At 47.7% G+C, this 17,754-nt stretch overlaps 3 protein-coding genes across 3 annotated transcripts; 1 reads left to right on the forward strand and 2 right to left on the reverse strand.

Moving 5' to 3' along the window:
- Positions 1–3,133: 3,133 nt before the first annotated feature.
- Positions 3,134–5,129, forward strand: LOC119358122 (putative FBD-associated F-box protein At5g50270). Its single transcript, XM_037624817.1, has 3 exons — positions 3,134–4,060; positions 4,186–4,359; positions 4,854–5,129. Exons 1-3 carry the CDS (start codon positions 3,134–3,136, stop codon positions 5,127–5,129), a joined length of 1,377 nt encoding a protein of 458 aa, XP_037480714.1.
- Positions 5,027–12,490, reverse strand: LOC119356300. The gene is made up of 10 exons (XM_037623244.1): positions 11,996–12,490; positions 9,407–9,917; positions 9,318–9,374; positions 7,991–8,058; positions 7,490–7,648; positions 7,098–7,346; positions 6,580–6,714; positions 6,134–6,316; positions 5,807–5,968; positions 5,027–5,671 (listed from the first exon to the last, which is right to left on the reverse strand). Exons 1-10 carry the CDS (start codon positions 12,473–12,475, stop codon positions 5,267–5,269), a joined length of 2,409 nt encoding a protein of 802 aa, XP_037479141.1. The 5' UTR covers positions 12,476–12,490; the 3' UTR covers positions 5,027–5,266.
- Positions 12,491–12,793: 303 nt separating this feature from the next.
- Positions 12,794–16,720, reverse strand: LOC119356301 (maltose excess protein 1-like, chloroplastic). Its single transcript, XM_037623245.1, has 9 exons — positions 16,387–16,720; positions 16,123–16,278; positions 15,728–16,018; positions 15,524–15,613; positions 14,789–14,890; positions 14,571–14,689; positions 13,696–13,758; positions 13,542–13,603; positions 12,794–13,436 (listed from the first exon to the last, which is right to left on the reverse strand). Exons 1-9 carry the CDS (start codon positions 16,630–16,632, stop codon positions 13,354–13,356), a joined length of 1,212 nt encoding a protein of 403 aa, XP_037479142.1. The 5' UTR covers positions 16,633–16,720; the 3' UTR covers positions 12,794–13,353.
- Positions 16,721–17,754: the final 1,034 nt, after the last annotated feature.

The following is a 17,754-nucleotide window of genomic DNA, read 5'->3' on the forward strand; positions in this document are numbered from 1 at the left end:
TCTGCCTCTCAGTCCCACTGACAAAATATTTGGATCAGTTACCTGAAAATCTGTTTCCCAAAGAAGCCAGTGATGATACTAAGCCCATGCTCAGCGCAGTCGAAATAACGCTCGTCCATACGAAGGACAAGGCATCGGTGTTGTATGCCGAAGTTGGAGGGGATTTTCTTGATCTTCTCTTCGGGTTGCTTTGCGTTCCACTTGGATCCATAATCAAGACATACGGTCAATGGTCACAAAACGGGTCCATCGATGGTCTTTACAGAAATATTGACGAGAGCGCAAGAACATGGATGAAACAAGAATGCCAAACGGTACTTCTATCTCCCAAGTTGGCACCCTTCTTTGGGTGCAGCAGCAATGTACTACAAATAGAAGAGATGAGTCCAAGAAGTCTGACCTTCAGATGCTTCAAGTGTCATGTAGTTGAAGCTGCATACACAGGCGGTTGCAGTTGCTCTTACCCTGATAAGATTACTTTTGTGGAATCGAACCCGAAGTTCAGAGGCATAGGAAGTGACAGCACAGCTAAGGCATATGTCCATGGAGGGCTCGGAAAGTTCCTGGTGACGAGCGACCTACGTGTCCTCGATTTCACCATGACCAACACTCTGCAAGTCATGCGCGCAGCTAAGATTCCCAAGGAGAAGCTTGTGGAGAAAGAGCTCACCCTGGACAAAACCCAGGTAATTAACCCCACAAATGTTAAACATGCCATGCCTGAAATGTAGTTGACCATCACTCATGAAAACTAGCCATTTCATCTTTACTGTTTCAGTTTCTGTACCGTTTTAACAATGACTGAGTGTTGGCCTCCTTGTCGACAGGTTCTGAAGCTCCTAAGGGCTGCGATGATGACTCGCGACGCCCTCACCAGCTTGCTCCTGCCTCCCAAGAAGTAGCGGCATCGCCTGCACAATGGGGTCTCCTGATCTGAAGCCAAAACATGCGATAAGATATTAGTACCAGTCTAGTTTACTATATTGTTCCGTCTATGAACTAATGTTGGAACTGCTTCATGTCTTTGCTTCTGGTGTCATGCCTCGAATGAACAGAATAGCCACTTGTCGCAGTGTGTGGGCGACCTGCTTTGTTCGTTCCCGTTTCAATTGCTTCAATTTTTCTATTAATTCATATTTCCCCCCTTCATCGGATACTTCACAAACATTGCGACGGCTTCATATCAAAGTGCTTTTTAGAACAAAGGCTTAAGATGAGTCCGGCTTTGAATCAACGAAGTTGTCAATCAACTAGGTTACCGTGAAGAAAAAGAAAAGGAAAATGAGGATGCAACCCCAACCGCCAGTATAGATAGTTGAAGAAAAGATAACGGACCACAAACAAAGAAGCAAAACGCTACGATGCAACATCACATTTCCATTCGCATCTACCTCTGAAAGAAGGCACACATGCCCTTTCACCCTCGATCAAAGGGCGCCGCACCATTGGTAAGGAAGAGCGGCTCACCCACGAACAAATGGACTAGCTGACAAATAAACAAAATGCTGCACATAACCACCTCACCAAAAAAACTACCCACGGACGAATGCCACCATCCACATCACAGATCACGTCGAAGATGCTAGCTTTAGGAATGATCACCCAAAGAAGGCATGACCGAAGAATTGAGCAACAAAGCCATCAGGATGGGTCAGAGCCGCCAAGACCACGATCGCTCATCACCAACATTGCATCGTTGTCACTGTAGAGTGTTCCCTATTCCCCTCTAGGTCAGTATAAAGAGCGTTGACCTGTCGAACAACTGGACCACACGAAGAAACACGACGGGTCGAGGAGGAAACCAAACCTCCACAGAGGTGCGTCACCACTGGAAATGAAAAACACATCCACCAAGAGCACACCGAACAAGCAACTGCCCACACACCGCCACATGCCCACACATACCCAGAACGATACCTCCAAGGAGGTGATGACGTTGAGCGTCCTCCCCGCCTAGTTCCAGATTGAGGGTTGCACCTGGGTGCACGGGAGGGAGAAGGGGGATACTACCTTGACATCGCCTTCAAGGTAGGAAATGTGCCCAAACCGTTGTCGGCGTCGTGGCCGCCACCGCCGGCCCAGGTATTTCCCTTATCCATACCTCCCTATTCCCCTAGCTATCCGCTGGATCCGGCCAAGCCCGATGGGTGGAGAGAGCAGCACGCATCGAAGATGTCATCTTCAGATCTAGCACTAGAGGAACGCGGGGTACCCTATGCACCACAACCTACACTCATCGCCGCTCGCATAGCCGGGAGGGTGATAGCCCGGGGTGACCCTGGCACGAGCGCTTCACCCCCCAGCACCAGCGCACACCACCCGCCGTTTGGTGGACATCGTCATGTCTGCCTGAGGCGCTGCCTCGGAGTCCATACCCCTTGCCCCAAACAACGGAGTGGCCGAGAACCTTGCTGCCACCTTCACCGGTGGCCAACAATGTCTACTACAGAAGATGTCAAAAAAAAATCTACTACAGAAGAAAAAAAAAGGAAACTCTTTCCTTCACTCGACGGATCGCACGCGAGCCATCTGCCGCCGCCTCCACGTGACACGTATACACGTATCCTTTGCGTCTCTCTTTCTACAACGTCATGTGTGTTGCAAAACTCTTTTCCGCAACAGCACCTATGTTGCGAAAAAATGAAGACGAAAAAACGAAGAAATGAGGACAACAAAAGTAAAAATATTTTTGCAACATTGTCTTTGTTGCAATTTGGTTTCCGCAACAACACCCATGTTGCAAAAATAGTGATGACAAAAATCTGCAACATCTACTATGTCGGAAAAGATTTCTGCAACATAACCTTTGTTGTAAAGTATTTCTGTAATGTTGTCCTTGTTGCAATAACGAAAATAGTATTGGATGCTGGATAGCTGTACAAATGACAGTTGCCGAGGCAGCGAATATTTTTAAAAGATCGGTCGGCCCACGCATAGTGTGGCCCCAAAAAAGACCATGACTAATATTTCCAACAACCTTGCGGCCAACAAAGTCTATATACTACAGAAAGAAAAAGACCATGACTAAAAAGGATTACATTATGTGATTTACATGACTTAATCACATAATCTATTATTATCCCTAATCAACTTCTGCGCACATCCATCTAAAAACATACTCCGGGGTGCGAGCATGGAGGAGGCTGGGAGCGACGATCGCATCAGCGGCCTCTCCGACGACCTCCTCCGCGACATCCTCCTCCGCCTCCGCTCGCTCCCCGCCGCCGCGCGGACCACCATCCTCTCCCGCCGCTGGCGCCACGTCTGGACCAGCATCCCCGAGCTCGTCATCGACGAGCTCCACGTGCCGGGCCGGCCGCCGAGCTCCTTCCTGCGCGCCGTGGAAGGCGCCCTCGCCGCCTACTCCGCCTCCAACGTCGACGTCGCCGCCCTCACCATCGCCGTGCCCGACGTCAGGCTCTGCCGAATCGAAGCCCGCCGCGTCTCCTCGTGGCTGCGCGTCGCCTCGGAGCGCGTCGCCGGCACGCTGTCCCTCGCCCTGCCCCGCTCCGAGCCCATCGTCCACGGCCACGGACAGGAGGTCGAGCTGCCCCCGTGCAGGAGGGCGACGGAGATCACGCTCTCCCTCGCGGGGGCGTTCGTGCTCCGGCTCCGGCCGGCGGCCTCGTTCGCGGCGCTCACCGTGCTGACGATACAGTCGGCCGCCATGGACGGCCGGGAGCTCGGGGCGTTCGTGTCGTCCATGTGCCCGCGCCTGACGGACCTCACCCTGCGCGTCAGCCTCGTGGCCTGCTCCGACGTCTCCATCCGCTCCGCCTCTCTCAGGCGCCTAGAGTTCGGGGCCGGGTGCGCCCAGCGGCTCGGGGTCGCCGCCCCCATGCTCGAAGTGCTGGTCGCGTCGTTCCTCCACCACGCCCACATCTCGGCCCCGAGGCTCGCCGAGGCCAAGGTCCAGCGCCTGCACCGGCACCACTTCGCCGACGACGTGCCTCGTCGTCTCCGGCGGCTGGACATCACGCAGCTGTACCTAAACGCGGCGGCGCCCCCGAGGGCCCGGCGGTTCGATGCGGTCGACGAGCTGAGACTGTCTGCCCTCATTGTACGTCCAATTAACTGGCTTCTCTCCGTGTGAATCCATGGATTGTTTGCTCGAGCGATCCGTGTTACTAATTGGTCCTTTGATTTTGATGATTCGTTTTTGTGCTTGCGATTATTGTTTTTCAGGGAATGGAGGGATACACCAGCTTCTGGGATGATGTAAACAACCTTCCCGTGTGTCAGACCGTATTATCGGTATCGCTAACAGGGGATCACCACGGCTTTGTTCCAACCATGCTGCATCTCCTCAGGAGAAGCAACGCTATAAAGAAGCTTGTGCTGGAGACATACACTCAGACGGTACGTAATTTCTAGGGTTCATTTTGTCAGTTCATTCAGAGACTGTAGCTCAAATATTCACGATTTTGAAATGAAGGAAACATGTTTAGGAGTAGTACTTTATGATTTGGAAGCCCATTGAAAAATCATCGGAAATGTTATCTGGCTGCTGAAGTCCGCGGGGAGGGTGGCATTTCGAACGTTTTTGCTGACAGCTTTAGTTGTGTCAGTCCTTTCAGAAAATGTCATTTTGCTCTAAAGAAACTGCCACCTCACACACATCGTGCCATGTCGCTTTGAAGAAACTGTCATCCCACACATGTCGTCCTCCCAGAAAATGTAATGCCGCTCTGAAGAAACTGGCATATCTAAAAATGCCATCAAACGGGGGTCCAAAATCATATAGTAGCATAATTAATGCACTATGCACTCTAGCTCTTTGCCTAATGTAGTCACTGTATTTTGTTTAAAAATTGCTACTCTAGAATAATATTGCATCTACATGATTTTTTCAGAAAGACCCATGCTCGACGGCTTGTCCATGCCGCTTGCCGGAGAGTTACAGGGCCAACAATATGACCCTCGATTCACTTGAAGAGATAGAGATCAATACGTTCATGGGAGAAGATGACCAGGTGGAATTCTTAGAGATGCTAGTATCCAGATGCAGTGCAACAAGACCTATAAATGTGGTGCTCAACAAGTCGTACCTTGTTCCTTTACGAACCGAGAAAGTTTCCGAGATGATCCGCAGCATTTCTCGTCCAAATCTCAGAGTCGGATTACATTAAATCTCCAACGGGAGGTTTTTAGAAGTGGTACTGCTGTAAGAAGTGGATCCTATGCATGGTCTGAACTATTGGTTTGTTAGTGGTCGTCTCGCAAAAATACTTATGACTGATGAACTTCGTGGCGATAGGTGTGTGCTCTAAAATCTCGATTTCAAGTCTAGCACGGTTGATATCCTTTGCAGCACGTTTCCAAGCAGACCGCCGCGTGGTCTCTGCACTCTCGACATCAACCACTGGTAGTCACCCACCGCTTTGTCTGATAGAGGTTCTAAGAACTCACATTTTTCCAGGATTTCAGGGGGAGGTACTCCCCTGACAAGGTTACTCTCCAGCTTTGGCTTCTTCTTGTTTCGATCTTGCAGAACCTCTGGAGCTGGGTTTTCGAGGAACAGCGGCGATGCTCCTGCGGTGATTTCCTGGCGAAAGGGCAAGCTTCTGGCACTCTGCAGACAGAAGTCGAACCACTGGTGGATGAGTGGAGATGGGCCTCTAGTTCTGCCCCCGATTTTATCAGTCTGAAACCTTGTAGCACAAGGTATCGCCTGTAGTGCATAAAACCAATGCAACCAATAAGACAGTAGGCTCGCTGTTGGAATGAAGAAACAACAACAGCGACATAACTCATCCGATTGACAGTCACAATGTAATGAAATTAAGCGTGGGCAAATCAAACATACCCATAAATCAGCCCAGAGGCTACTGCCTGACTTGGGAACAACAACAGCAACATTGGACATTCGCTTTGCAGCAGGGATGACATCGCTGCTCCAACCCACTGTGACCCAAACATCCCCAACTCCAAACGATTTCAGATAGTTCATGCTGTCAAATAGCTGGACCTACAGAAGGATACCAAAATTAAACACTAATTGCTATTCGTTATATTAAAGGCTCATTTTGTCTTTTCCACAAAATTATTTTGGGTCCTCACTTCTCTTGCCAGATCGAACAAAGTAGATGGAAAGTAAGAAACATACAGAGAAGATGTGTTAGTTGGTACAAACCTGTTTTTGTAGCTGTGTAAAGCTGCTTAGGACTGCTTCCCTACCACCATCAACTTCTGTTTCCATGTCAATCGTGTTATATGATGATCCCAACTGCTTAAGGACTGCACCAATTACTTCTCTAGGAGAATCAATCATTGAAATCTTCCCGGCTAGTTCAGGCCTCCACAAATCCTCCCAATCCTACAGATAATACATCTATATGAGTAGTTGCAACGTTGATGTCTGTGTGCACAATGTCATCATCTATATATGTCTTTACTCACAAAGATGTTATAAATAGCAAAATAGTCAACCTCGACCAGTACTAGCAAAATGTTTGTTTCAGTACTATGCTACATCTTTTATTTAACTCCAAGGTAAGCTTTTAAGGATAAGTTAATCACTGTATAGTTGACATTGTATCTTAAACCCAATGCTGCATGTTCTCTGAAGATTTTGCTTACCTGTATTGGCTTCAAGTTATGCTGCTTAAACTTGCTTTTCTTGTACGCAATGACCACAGTGCCCCATCTATATGGAACACCCCATACTGAGCCATTAGAATCTGCCTCTCCATTCTGGTTCCTGCACAAATGAACCTGATAGACTATAATGAAAATGGAAACTACACCTCGGGACATCTTCACTAGAATTAACTAATTCATTTCCGGGAGTACATTTAAGTTATGCTTCACAAATATGATATTTTCTGAAAGAAAATGAGTTTGACTGAAGCAAATAATGAGCATGGGAGATGTTATTCTAGTTATGGAGATTGTGCTAGAAACCTAGATGTCATTGCGATTCACATGATAGAATATCTTTCTTATAAGTTTTTGCATCTACACAAATTAAACAACACTTCTTCAGCCATCCGCATTCGTTATCAAAGGATACAAGGCAACACAACATTAACAGCAGGGACCAGTGCAACTATCAGAATTGGTAAGAGAGGAAGAATGCTTCAACTGTCAATTCTCACCTTCCATCTGTCACTCAGGCTCCGATACCAGTCCTGCTCTTCAGCATTGCTGATAGGTTCTACCAGTCCCTTACGAATGGCGTAGCCGAGCCAAGAGTCCCCTATAGAAACGACATCAGCCGCCATCGCGGATTTGGGCTGAACCTGACCTTTGTCCACACATTTTGACAACTCAGAGAAAAGCGCGTCAATACTAGGGCGGAACTCAGGGCTGAATTTGAGTCTCTTCCCCTGTGCTTCGACGAAATCCTACAAACAACAAATCAAAATTATCTTACAATCTGAAAAAACTCATCGTTCCATCCTATCTTTCATATCTCGTGGTCCAACTTATAATCGCCCAGTAGTCAAAGCAAATGGTGTAAAGTGCAGGGGAGGGAGAAGGAGCGGACCTTGATCCACGCGGGAGGGAAGGAGCCGCGGAGCGCGACGACGCGCAGGGGCACGGAGAGCGCGTAGGCCTTGGACTTCCACTGCTGCAGCGCGGCCTCCCACTCCTCGTCGCCCTGCTCCTGCTCGTTCGCCTCCACGGCGGCGGGTGGAGGGGGCGGCTGGGCGCACGCGCGTGCCGCCGGGGCGGGGAAGAGGATGAGGAGGGAGCAGGCGGCCAGGTGGAGCGCCAGCGCCAGCGCCGCCGTCGCGGAGGCGCCCCGCGCCCACTCCCATCCTCCGCGGGCGGGCGTGGCCGATTGGCCGTTGGGCGGCCGGGAGGAGAAGGCGAGCTGCCTCGCCTTCGGGTTGCGGTGGTGGAGGGAGAGGCGGAGGCGGGGCTCCGGGAAGCGGTGGGTAGGGAGGGGGGCTGGGGGTGGGAGGCGAGGGTGGGGGAGGAGGAGATGCAGCGGCTTCCCCTCCATCGCCGGTCAGGCTGCCGCCTATTGGCCTCCGCCTCCGACCTCCGACCTCCGCGGCTTATCCAGTGCCCTACTGGAACGTGTCAAGGGAAAAGACCAGCACTGCAACCCTGACAGGAACCAAACTTGTGTCCACAACCCGTTTGGAACCCAGCCAAACTTCTGGGTCAGCACACACGATTTTGTGCACGAATGCTTTTGAATATTTTTAACAGAAAATGAGCAAAAAAATTTGGAGAAATTAGGGGGAAGAGAGAGAAAGAGAGTAGGAGTATTACACTTCTCAAAAAGGAAGGAAATAATGGCTCCTTTGCTTCCAAGGAATTTTATCAGATTATTTGGGGATTTTGAACCTTAGATAGAAAAAAAATGAACATAGGCCGTCTGATTGACAGGATTTGAATCCTCAAGAATTTTCTCTAAGAAAGAAATTCCTTCGCACTCGATTTTCTTGCTACAATTCATTTGTTTTCGAATGTATTAGGTTTTCTAATCGTAATGGATTCGAACGGACGTGCCACTTGATTCATTTGCTTTCTTTCAGAGCATTGTGATGATCTTTAAGTCAAAGAGGATCTAGGTCCCCCGCAAAAAAAAAAAGAGGATCTAGGTAAATACGGAAATCGAAATCAAAGGAACATATTATATGGGAATTTGACAACCACGATGCGATTGAACGGCTCTCATTGGAAAGTTTCTTAAAAGATTACATTCCTACAAAATTCTACATCAAGAGGAGGCCCTAACTGAACCATCCTTCATTTGAAATTCATGTTTAAATCTGAAGAAAAGAATGAAAAGAAAGTAATGTGTTTCAACAGTCACATCTAGCTCACAAAAAAGCTGGGATAAGTCTGCTGAAAGGGAGTGCCCAGACCAATGAATTTAACTTTTTAAATGCCACTTTTTTCGCCACAATCTTGACAGTGCCCTGGTTTTGGGCATTAGTTCTATCAGGCAAGGTCTCTTGTGGGCTCAAAGCAAACAAATTCCAATCGGTTTACATGGCACATGCATCACAAATTCACCATTGTAGCAGAACATAAATCCAGTCTACATTACAAGTTCACAACATATGGAACAATGCCGTGAAAATGCTAGAGCACATGATATTCGCGCAAGACGACTGATGCCTGAAAGCCTAATGTCTCCGGAAATCACATAGATCAGTAGATCACCTATCTGGCATCTGATACTTACATCTCTAATAAATTAGTATATAAATATAACCCCGGTAAAGAATTGGAAATGAGCACTATAAAGTTAATAAGCTACATCAAACATCTTCTTCTGGACAACAGCATGTTGCAATAGCTAAAAAGAATCGATGAAACATGGTAAGAAAAATGAGGTCTAGTACATTATCTACCCATTGACAAAGAAGCTTCGTCTTCTATAGATCTTCTTGTAAGAGTTTGTTCAGCAGGGTGGTCATGAGCGAATCCCTCTTCTGAGCCCTTGCTTCTTCCCTCATCCTTCGCTGTTCCTCTCGCTCTATCCATGACTGCTCCAGCATCAGCCTCTCCTGCTCAAGCTTCTGCATCGACTGCCTCCATTCTTGTTCGAAAATGAGCCGCTCCTGGGCGCGCCGCTCCATCGTCTCATGCCACAGCATATCGACATGCTGTTGCTGCACTAGGAATTCCTGCAACAGATCATGGATGCTTGAACTGCCGGCCCTTGAGTTTTCCGCCATTCGTTGCGATGGTTGCCCCTTATCACCAGCCTTCCGCTTTTTGCTTATCACGGGTTTCTCATCATCGCTGACTTCAACGCCATATTCGTTCTCATCAGACTCCCCAGATGACTGGTCACCGCTAGGTCGCTTTAATTTCTTTTTAACTGAAGTTCCCGATTCAGACTGAAGGAGTTGACGTTGCATATTTTTAGCACGTTCAGTGAAGACTGCATGTAATTCTTCAAAGAAGGGACATTGTCTGCCGGTTTCTGGATCAGATGTTTCTTTCCCCTGATGAAAAAAAAAAGAGTTATCGCCCCATAAACTAAACAATGAAGGTACTATAAATCTTAGTTGCAATCACACAGCAAACTTATAATAGCAAAGGTGTCCAAACAAGAGGGGTGCAGTGGAATGTCGTCACGACAAGATAATACCGAAAGAAATTAGGTGACACATTGTAGGAACATCCTAATGGAACATTTTTACCTGAAAGCTTGAAATTGGTTCCAACACCCAACAAACCCCAAATCAGTGTCATTCTAAATCAAACATGCAAATTTCAAACCTCCTCTGAAGAAAATGTAGTACATGTCTATCCCCTGAAATTTCAACATTTTCCCTAGTTCTTTCTCAATAAACCTAATTAAACCATCCGAAATGCCATCCATTTTTCCTCCGGAGTGTTCAACTTCATACTCCTTTTGCCTGAGATGCCCCTACTTTTTGTTATCCTAATTTTATTGCTTATTTTGAACAGCACTAGTTTACTGCTATAAAGTTTTAAAGCGGATAGAAATTGTCACATTTTAAAGGGGCTCAAAATGTCAAAATTTCTATGCTCCACTTTAAAACTTTATAGCAGTAAACTAGGCGGATATTGTCTTTGGAGGCCGAGCTCCATGGAGCTCGGTTTTGAAAAATTTGAATTTTGTTGAATTTCATATTTTCTACATTTCAAAAAAATCTGAAAAAAAACACACATATATATGAAGGCCTAACACACACGTGTGTAAATTTTCAGGGCAAAATAAGTTGAAATGAGGGCTGTGCAAAAAAGACAAATCTGAGGCTTTTTAACACATGACACTATTCATCCTCCCGGACCAGGAATTTGTCTTTTTTGTATAGGTCACATTTCAACGTTTTTCATTCTGAAATTTTACACACATAGGCATAACATACTTGTTTACTTGCACAATTTTTTTCAGATTTTTTTGAAACCGAAAAGTTTGAATTTTGATTTGTTTTCAAAAAAAGGCCTCCATGGCTCCCGGGAGCCAAACGTCCGTTCTCTAAACTAGGCCTGTTCAAAATAAGCAATAAAATTAGTTTAACAGACAGATGCCACACACAGAAATAGTACTCCATCTTTTTCTGAAAAAACTTGCAACCTCCATTCTGGATAGTTTGTCACTGAAGTTTCCCTTAAAGCAAAGAAGATTCCACCCTGGCTTTTCCTTTACACTTACCAATCTGACAATATTCACCTGAGCTGACATGTTACCCCCTTTTTATCAGGAGCAATTATTCATTATTATTTCTGATTCCTTGGGTTACCCTAGCCCCATACGGAATTGGATTAGCTTTACCCCAAAATACAACAATGAACAAAGTGAAATGCTAAAAAGGAAAACTGAATACCACACTTTTTCGCATACCAATTAGGCACAACTATACTCAGAAAAGCCCTCACTCCCAGTCCTAGGGCATATATATAAGAAGAAGACGGAAAAACAAAATGCCTTGTAATTTAGCATTACAGCCAACTGCATTAGGCCGACATGGATTTTAAACTCCGGGTATCCATCAGCTATCTGGGAAATTGAAGGTGTTTTTTTTTCTTTTCGAAAAGGGGATTACCCCGGCAGGAAATTAAAGGTGTGCAATTCAACACATCACCTGTCCAACAATGCTAGACATTCATTAGTCATTTCAGGTTGCCTAGGGCCAAAAAGTATTCAGCTTCCATTCCATAATTAGAAGGGAAAAAAAGAATTCAACTTCCATTCCAAAATTAGAAGGGATAAACAACTAATTCAACAGGAGCAGAGATTCCTCCCTTTGATTGAGATGTTAGTCATTTATAAGCAGCAAAGGGAACTTCTTCTACCAATCCCAAAGCCAAAAGGAGCTCTTGAAATAGAAAGAGACTATTTGGGGACCCAAAGCACCCACAAAATGTGTCGCAGGTTGCCAAGTAAGAACATTACATGAGAAATCGTTGCTCGGAGGATTGAGAACACAAAGGCTGGCCTAGCAGCATGAAGAATTGGAGACACCAGACAATTACTCCTATATCATTACGCCATTAGAGAGGCGGAGGAGTGCTAGGGAGCTGCGGCAGGAAGGGCGTACACTATACGTACCTTGTATCTGTTGACGAGGTTCTTCCACTTGCACTTGCACTGATCGGCGGTGCGGCGGTACCCGCGCGCCCGGAGCGCGTCCGCCACCGCCTCCCAGAGCGTCTTGGCGCTGCGCCCCGCGGCGGCCTCCCGCTCCAGGTCCCCGCGCGCCGCGATGAGCTCCCGCGTCTCCTGCACGCCCCACTGCGGCACCCGCTCGTCCCTGAACCCTCCTCCCCCTCCCCCCGCCTCCATCATCCCTCCCGCCGCCCTCTCCCGCCGCGGCCTAGCAACGACGACGGCACGCGCGGGCTGACGCGGAGGTCGGCGCTCGCTTTCTGGCCTGGCTTGGATTTGGGTGGCGTGCGCTGCCACGCGACCTTCCTCTGGCGTCCGGCCCGTGGCCTGGCCCCGCTTTTCGCTTCGTTTTCTTCTCGCCCTCGCCGGTGGATGCCGCTGCAGTTGCAGCCGCTGCCTGACGTTTCTTACTTTTCCGCCCATTCACACGCCGCTCTCTGCGCTGAGACGACGGGCGCGGGGCCCCTTCCGTTCACACTAGCTGTCGCCCGCCCACCCGCGCCCCGTCTCCGCGGTTTTAATCATCGTTTTACTGGAGTAAACTTTTTTATTAGGCTGGCCTTGACTGGACTGGACCTGGCCCGGGCCCGCCGCCGCCCGCCCCACCCACTCACTGACCCACTGGCCTCCCATCCCCAAGAACAAACCATAGATATTCCCACCCTTTTACTATACAGATTAATCATTCCTCTGCCTGAACAAAAAAGAATGGTTATATTTTCACATTTGATTCTAAGACGCTTGCTCGTCACCAGGAGTCTGAAAAAATAAATGACCCAATGCTTGCGAGTACAGAGTTGAAGAATGCAAAGTCAAGATGTAATTGTTCCGTATACTATATATTTGCATGCCTGCATGAGCAGCCGGTAAGCTTTATTCAAGGTGAGAAGAAATGCAAACTTTTATTTATTTTTCTTACAACGAATAGAACAGATCTGCTGCTACTGCTCCACTGTATGTACCCTTTCTGCCGGATGCGCAAGCGAGCTGGCCAGTGCCGGTGGTGGTCACGCCACACGGTAGCTTCTGCTGCCACGTGAACTCCCACGGCGCTTTCTGCAAGCTGCGGTGGTCGGTGGGACTCTCGCCTCAGCGTTCACCACGGCCGGAGGACTGTCGGCCACGGCGTGCGCTTCTTAATTTTAACCTCTATAATATGCTATGCCTACCAAGATTTTTACCACGGCCCGGTTCGTTCTTCCTCGCCGGTCACCAGAAAATTATTGCAGGAGTGCTTCCCTGGTTCCTACTACCCACCCCGGAACGGTCGGCTGCTTTGAACTGCTTGCTGATGATGCTCGTCACTTCCCGCAGATCAGCTCCTTCAGAGTGTCCATGGGGGAGCTGTTGCCGAAGGCCTCGGTGTCTCTCCCGAAGGTGAAACCTGGAAACACGGCGCGACCCGCGGTCAGGAGACCGATTCCAAGGAGTTGCGGTTCATCATAAAGAAAAGTAACGGAATTGATTAGAGATGGAGCGGGGAGGAAACCTAGCCACAGAAGCAACCCAAATGTCGTCGCGAGGAAAAATTCTCTGCTGATGCTGTTGCAGCTGGAATGGGCAACAGCTCAGGGTGTTAAGTCTTGTAGAAACACTTGCTGTATATACTATAAATCAGGGCTGTCATAGCTGCGAAAACGTACCAGTACATGCAGGCCAGGTTGCCCCAACCTTGTAGGGCACATGCCCAAATAGAACCGGTGAACCTAGATGGATCAAGAGAATCAAGATTGCCCCCGCCAAAAAAAGAGGGAATCAAGAGTGAGTGGTCATATAAGAAACTACGGATAGATAGAAGATGGCATTTGATTGACTGTATTGGGAAACATCAAAGAGAAATGGACTTCTTATCTTATAATGGAACTACATTCGACCTCTATCAATGTCATGTCAATAGGTCTCTCAATCACAATTTCACAAAACAAGCAACCAACTTAATTATGGCCTACTATGGAATTACACGAGGATGTAAATGAAAATATCTTACTGGAGGGCTTTGGTAGAGTTCCATACACAGAAACTGGTTAGGTTAGTCATTTACCCTCTTTTGCAGTGAGTTCCGCGACAGCACCTACTGCTCGGAAACTTCATAATCTGACTCACTTTCCTCTCCGAGTAGTAATAATAACTTTAACATAACCTCATCTTCTCTGTTTGCCATAATAAATAAGTCTAACTTATCTCGTCTACGGTGGATGTTTCTAGGAGATTGAATGTAACTCAACTAGTAATTGGTCCAAGAGAGCTCCTGCTTCGGATACTTTTCTCATTAATCAGGCTTACCATAACACATCTGATTAAACTATAAACTTCGATGTGCAAAGGATGCAAAACTCTTAAACGGTGATTAGGAAGATATTGACTGTTTCTGTTGGGGAAGTAGAAAAGCAGGTTGTGGAAGTTGACTCTTCAGATGAGAATCATTCCCCTTTGTATATTTTTTTATGCTTCCCCCTTTGTATATTCTCATGCAGTTGTGCTCGGATTTGAAAAATGGATAGGTTGAAATAGAACATACCACATCAGATCTCTGATAAATACAGAACGAGGAATCATAAGTGCATTTCCAATCATTGAAAGCAACATTGAGAACGCTGACAGCCCTTCGATGTTACTCGGGTTGAGATAGTTTGTCCACTGCATAACCCACCAAATAAAATTGTAAGCAAATGTCTTCCTGTTAAGGGATACTAAATACTTAAGATTCAAATGCTACGAGTGTAAAAGTTTGAGTACCATCTGTGCAACTGGCATCCACATGAACAAAAGTGTGGCAGTCCAACCAGACAACGACCCCACAAATTTCGTTCCTCCTTCGGAAAGCTTGCCCATCCTTGCCTGAATTTAATGTAACACAAAATCAAGGGCTAGCACAAGAAAGGACAAATATAGTAGAAGTGGATTTGTGTCATTAGTCCTAAATTGCTTAGTTAGCACGAACACTCTAATACAGAGGCATATAAACAGAAATAGAAAGGATGGAGTAGAGTAAATACAATGGACATTCTTATACCTAGAATGTTAAGAAGCACTAGAAATTTTATTGAACAAATGTTTCTTGTGAAGCAAGTGGGCCTAAGTACAGATCAAAACATCTGAGTAAACTATTACCAAATAAAAAGAATCATTGATCAGATTTGTACTGTGCTAAAAGAGAAACAAACCTATCACACTTAAAGAATCTAAAACACCTGTAATATGAACTCTTATTGTGATTCGTAATTTGGAACTGGGCTAATTATTCTGCACTCAAGCTTCTTAAATCCACAGGCTATTTTACAACCTCAAATTTATTATGGGGTACTAACTAAAGTCATGCAAGTGACAAAAGGTTGTCTACAATTACCTCTTCGTACAGTATAACTTAGATCTTACACATTTTCTAGTTTCCGTTAAGGCATTGAGATGGTACGAGAGTACACGCACATCCAACTTGAGCACAACTGCTTTATGCAAGAGGATGTATCATACCATGGCAACAGCAGCAACAGCCAAAGAGCCACAGATTATGCCAGGCAGTATGCTACTGGGGATGACGGGAACAAACGTTGACCACATGACCTGCATTTTCAGTTCACCATTGAGATAATCACGCTTAACATGACACTGGATGACATAGCTAGCAGGAGCATCAGCTGGATCTGCACGATGACAGAGAAGAAAAGTAAGTGTCACCTGAGGGAGCACGGTAAGGCCGCCGACTGTCGTGAAATCCTCCCATAGCAGCCAGAGGGTCTCTGGGAGCCACCCAATGTAATTGAGCAGGTTGAGGACAAGCCCGGCGCCGACAACAGCCGAAGTGGCCACGAACTGCGGGAAGGGCATGGACTCCGCCATGGCAAGCTGGAGGATGACCACGTAGGTGGAGATAACGCCCAGCGTCTGCACGATGACAGCCTCCGTCTCCCTCTTCTTGGCGAAGTAGGACACGAGCGCCAGGTTGCCGAGCAGCCCGGTGAGCATCCCCTGGAGCGGCCAGACAGGCAATGCTCGCCGTAAATCGACCAATCGACCAATCGGAGCATGAGAAACTAAGAAAGCGAAATGCGCGGGGACGATTGGGGGCGTACGAGCCATGGGACGGCGTAGAGGGCGGTCTTGTTGCCGTCGACGAGGTTGCGGTAGTTGAGGATGATCTGCGGGAGCTGGAGGAGGAGGAAGGGCACGTTGGCGCTGCCGGCGAACTTGCCCGTCAGGGAGTCCCAGTCCTGGTACTCCTTGGTGACCTGCGCGCGCCAACCCAAGCGTCGTCAGGCAGCCTTAATCAGGCGAGCGACATTTCCCCCCGCGACATTCGCCGCCGGTGTCGGGAGGTGGAGGGCAGGAAATCAGACCATGGGGGCCGCCTCGGGGACGGCGGTCTCGGGCAGAGCATAGCGGCGGCGGCGGTGGAGGAGGAGCGCGGAGCGGTAGGAGCCGGACGCGGGCGCCTTGGAGACGAGGGGCTTGAGGGCGACGGCGGGGGCGGGGGATGCCGCGAGGGAGCGGGCGGGCGCGCCCCGGCGGGAGAGCGGCGCTGTCGCCGCGGCAGGGGACGGACGCAGCGGGAGGCGCGCGGTGGGCAGCGACGGCGACGACATGGCGGGCGCACCGGAGGTGGATTCAGGCGGGGCGAGGTGGGCGCTTCAGGAGGAACCTGCGCCGTGTGACGGTGGAGTGAAGTACTAGTAAAAGGGAACGTGAGGACGGGGCGGGCCGCGGGGGCGGGGGGCGCGCGCCGTGCTCGCGCCGGGTGCCTTGGCTGCCCACCGTGCGCGGGCGCGCGATCCGATGGACCCGGGACCCCGCGCCGCCGTCCGCTCTCTCCTGTCCCCGTCCGTCGAAAAAATGAAATCTTGGGTCTTCACTGCCCTCCGTCTTCGTCTTTTTTTGAGCCTTGTATAAAGAAAAGAATCTTCGGTCTTCGCTGCTCTCCATCTTCGTGTTTTTTCGAGCCTTGTAAAAGAAAAGAAAAAACTTGGGCCTTCACTGCTCTCGTAGGTCTCGCGCTCGGGTGAGCTCTGATCAAACGGGGATATACGATTAGCCCAGTTTAGACAAGTTTATACCGATGATGGGCCATAACCGCAATGTAATTTCAGGAAAAGAAAGAAATTCATTCAGAGAAATTCACTTTGTCTCATAGGTGTATATGCACTCATTGTCTTTAAATACACATTTTAAAAATTAAAAAAACCGAGAAAAACCCCGCGTGTAAATCCGGACATTATATGTCCGTGCACCAAGTTTCGATAAAAAAAGACATTTTTTGTGGCTTGTGTAAAAAGGAGAATTTTTGATGCTTGATTACAGCTATTCACGAGGCATTTTTTATCCTTTTTATACATGCCACAGAAATGTCTTTTTTCACCGAAATTTTGTGTGCGAACATAGGATGTCCAGATGTACACACGGGATTTTTTTCTCAATTTTTTTAACATTTTGAAATGTGTTTTTATACATATTTCATAATAGGTGTATCTACACCTAGGAGCCAAAACACCACTCTCAAGACTTTTAGTTTCTTAATTCCCTTCTTTATAACATGTCAAAACTTATTTTAAACGTAGAAGAAAAAAGTAGTTGAAACATAGCATGTCAACTTCAGTGTAAACACCATGGCAATTTATGTGCAATAGACATGACAACCTTTAACCCGAAAAAAAGTCATCAAAACATATCATATGAAATCTAGTTTTGAAGATCTCGTCGTGATGGATTTA

Source organism: Triticum dicoccoides, chromosome 2A (genome assembly GCF_002162155.2).
Source record: "Triticum dicoccoides isolate Atlit2015 ecotype Zavitan chromosome 2A, WEW_v2.0, whole genome shotgun sequence".
Taxonomy (NCBI): Eukaryota; Viridiplantae; Streptophyta; class Magnoliopsida; order Poales; family Poaceae; genus Triticum; species Triticum dicoccoides.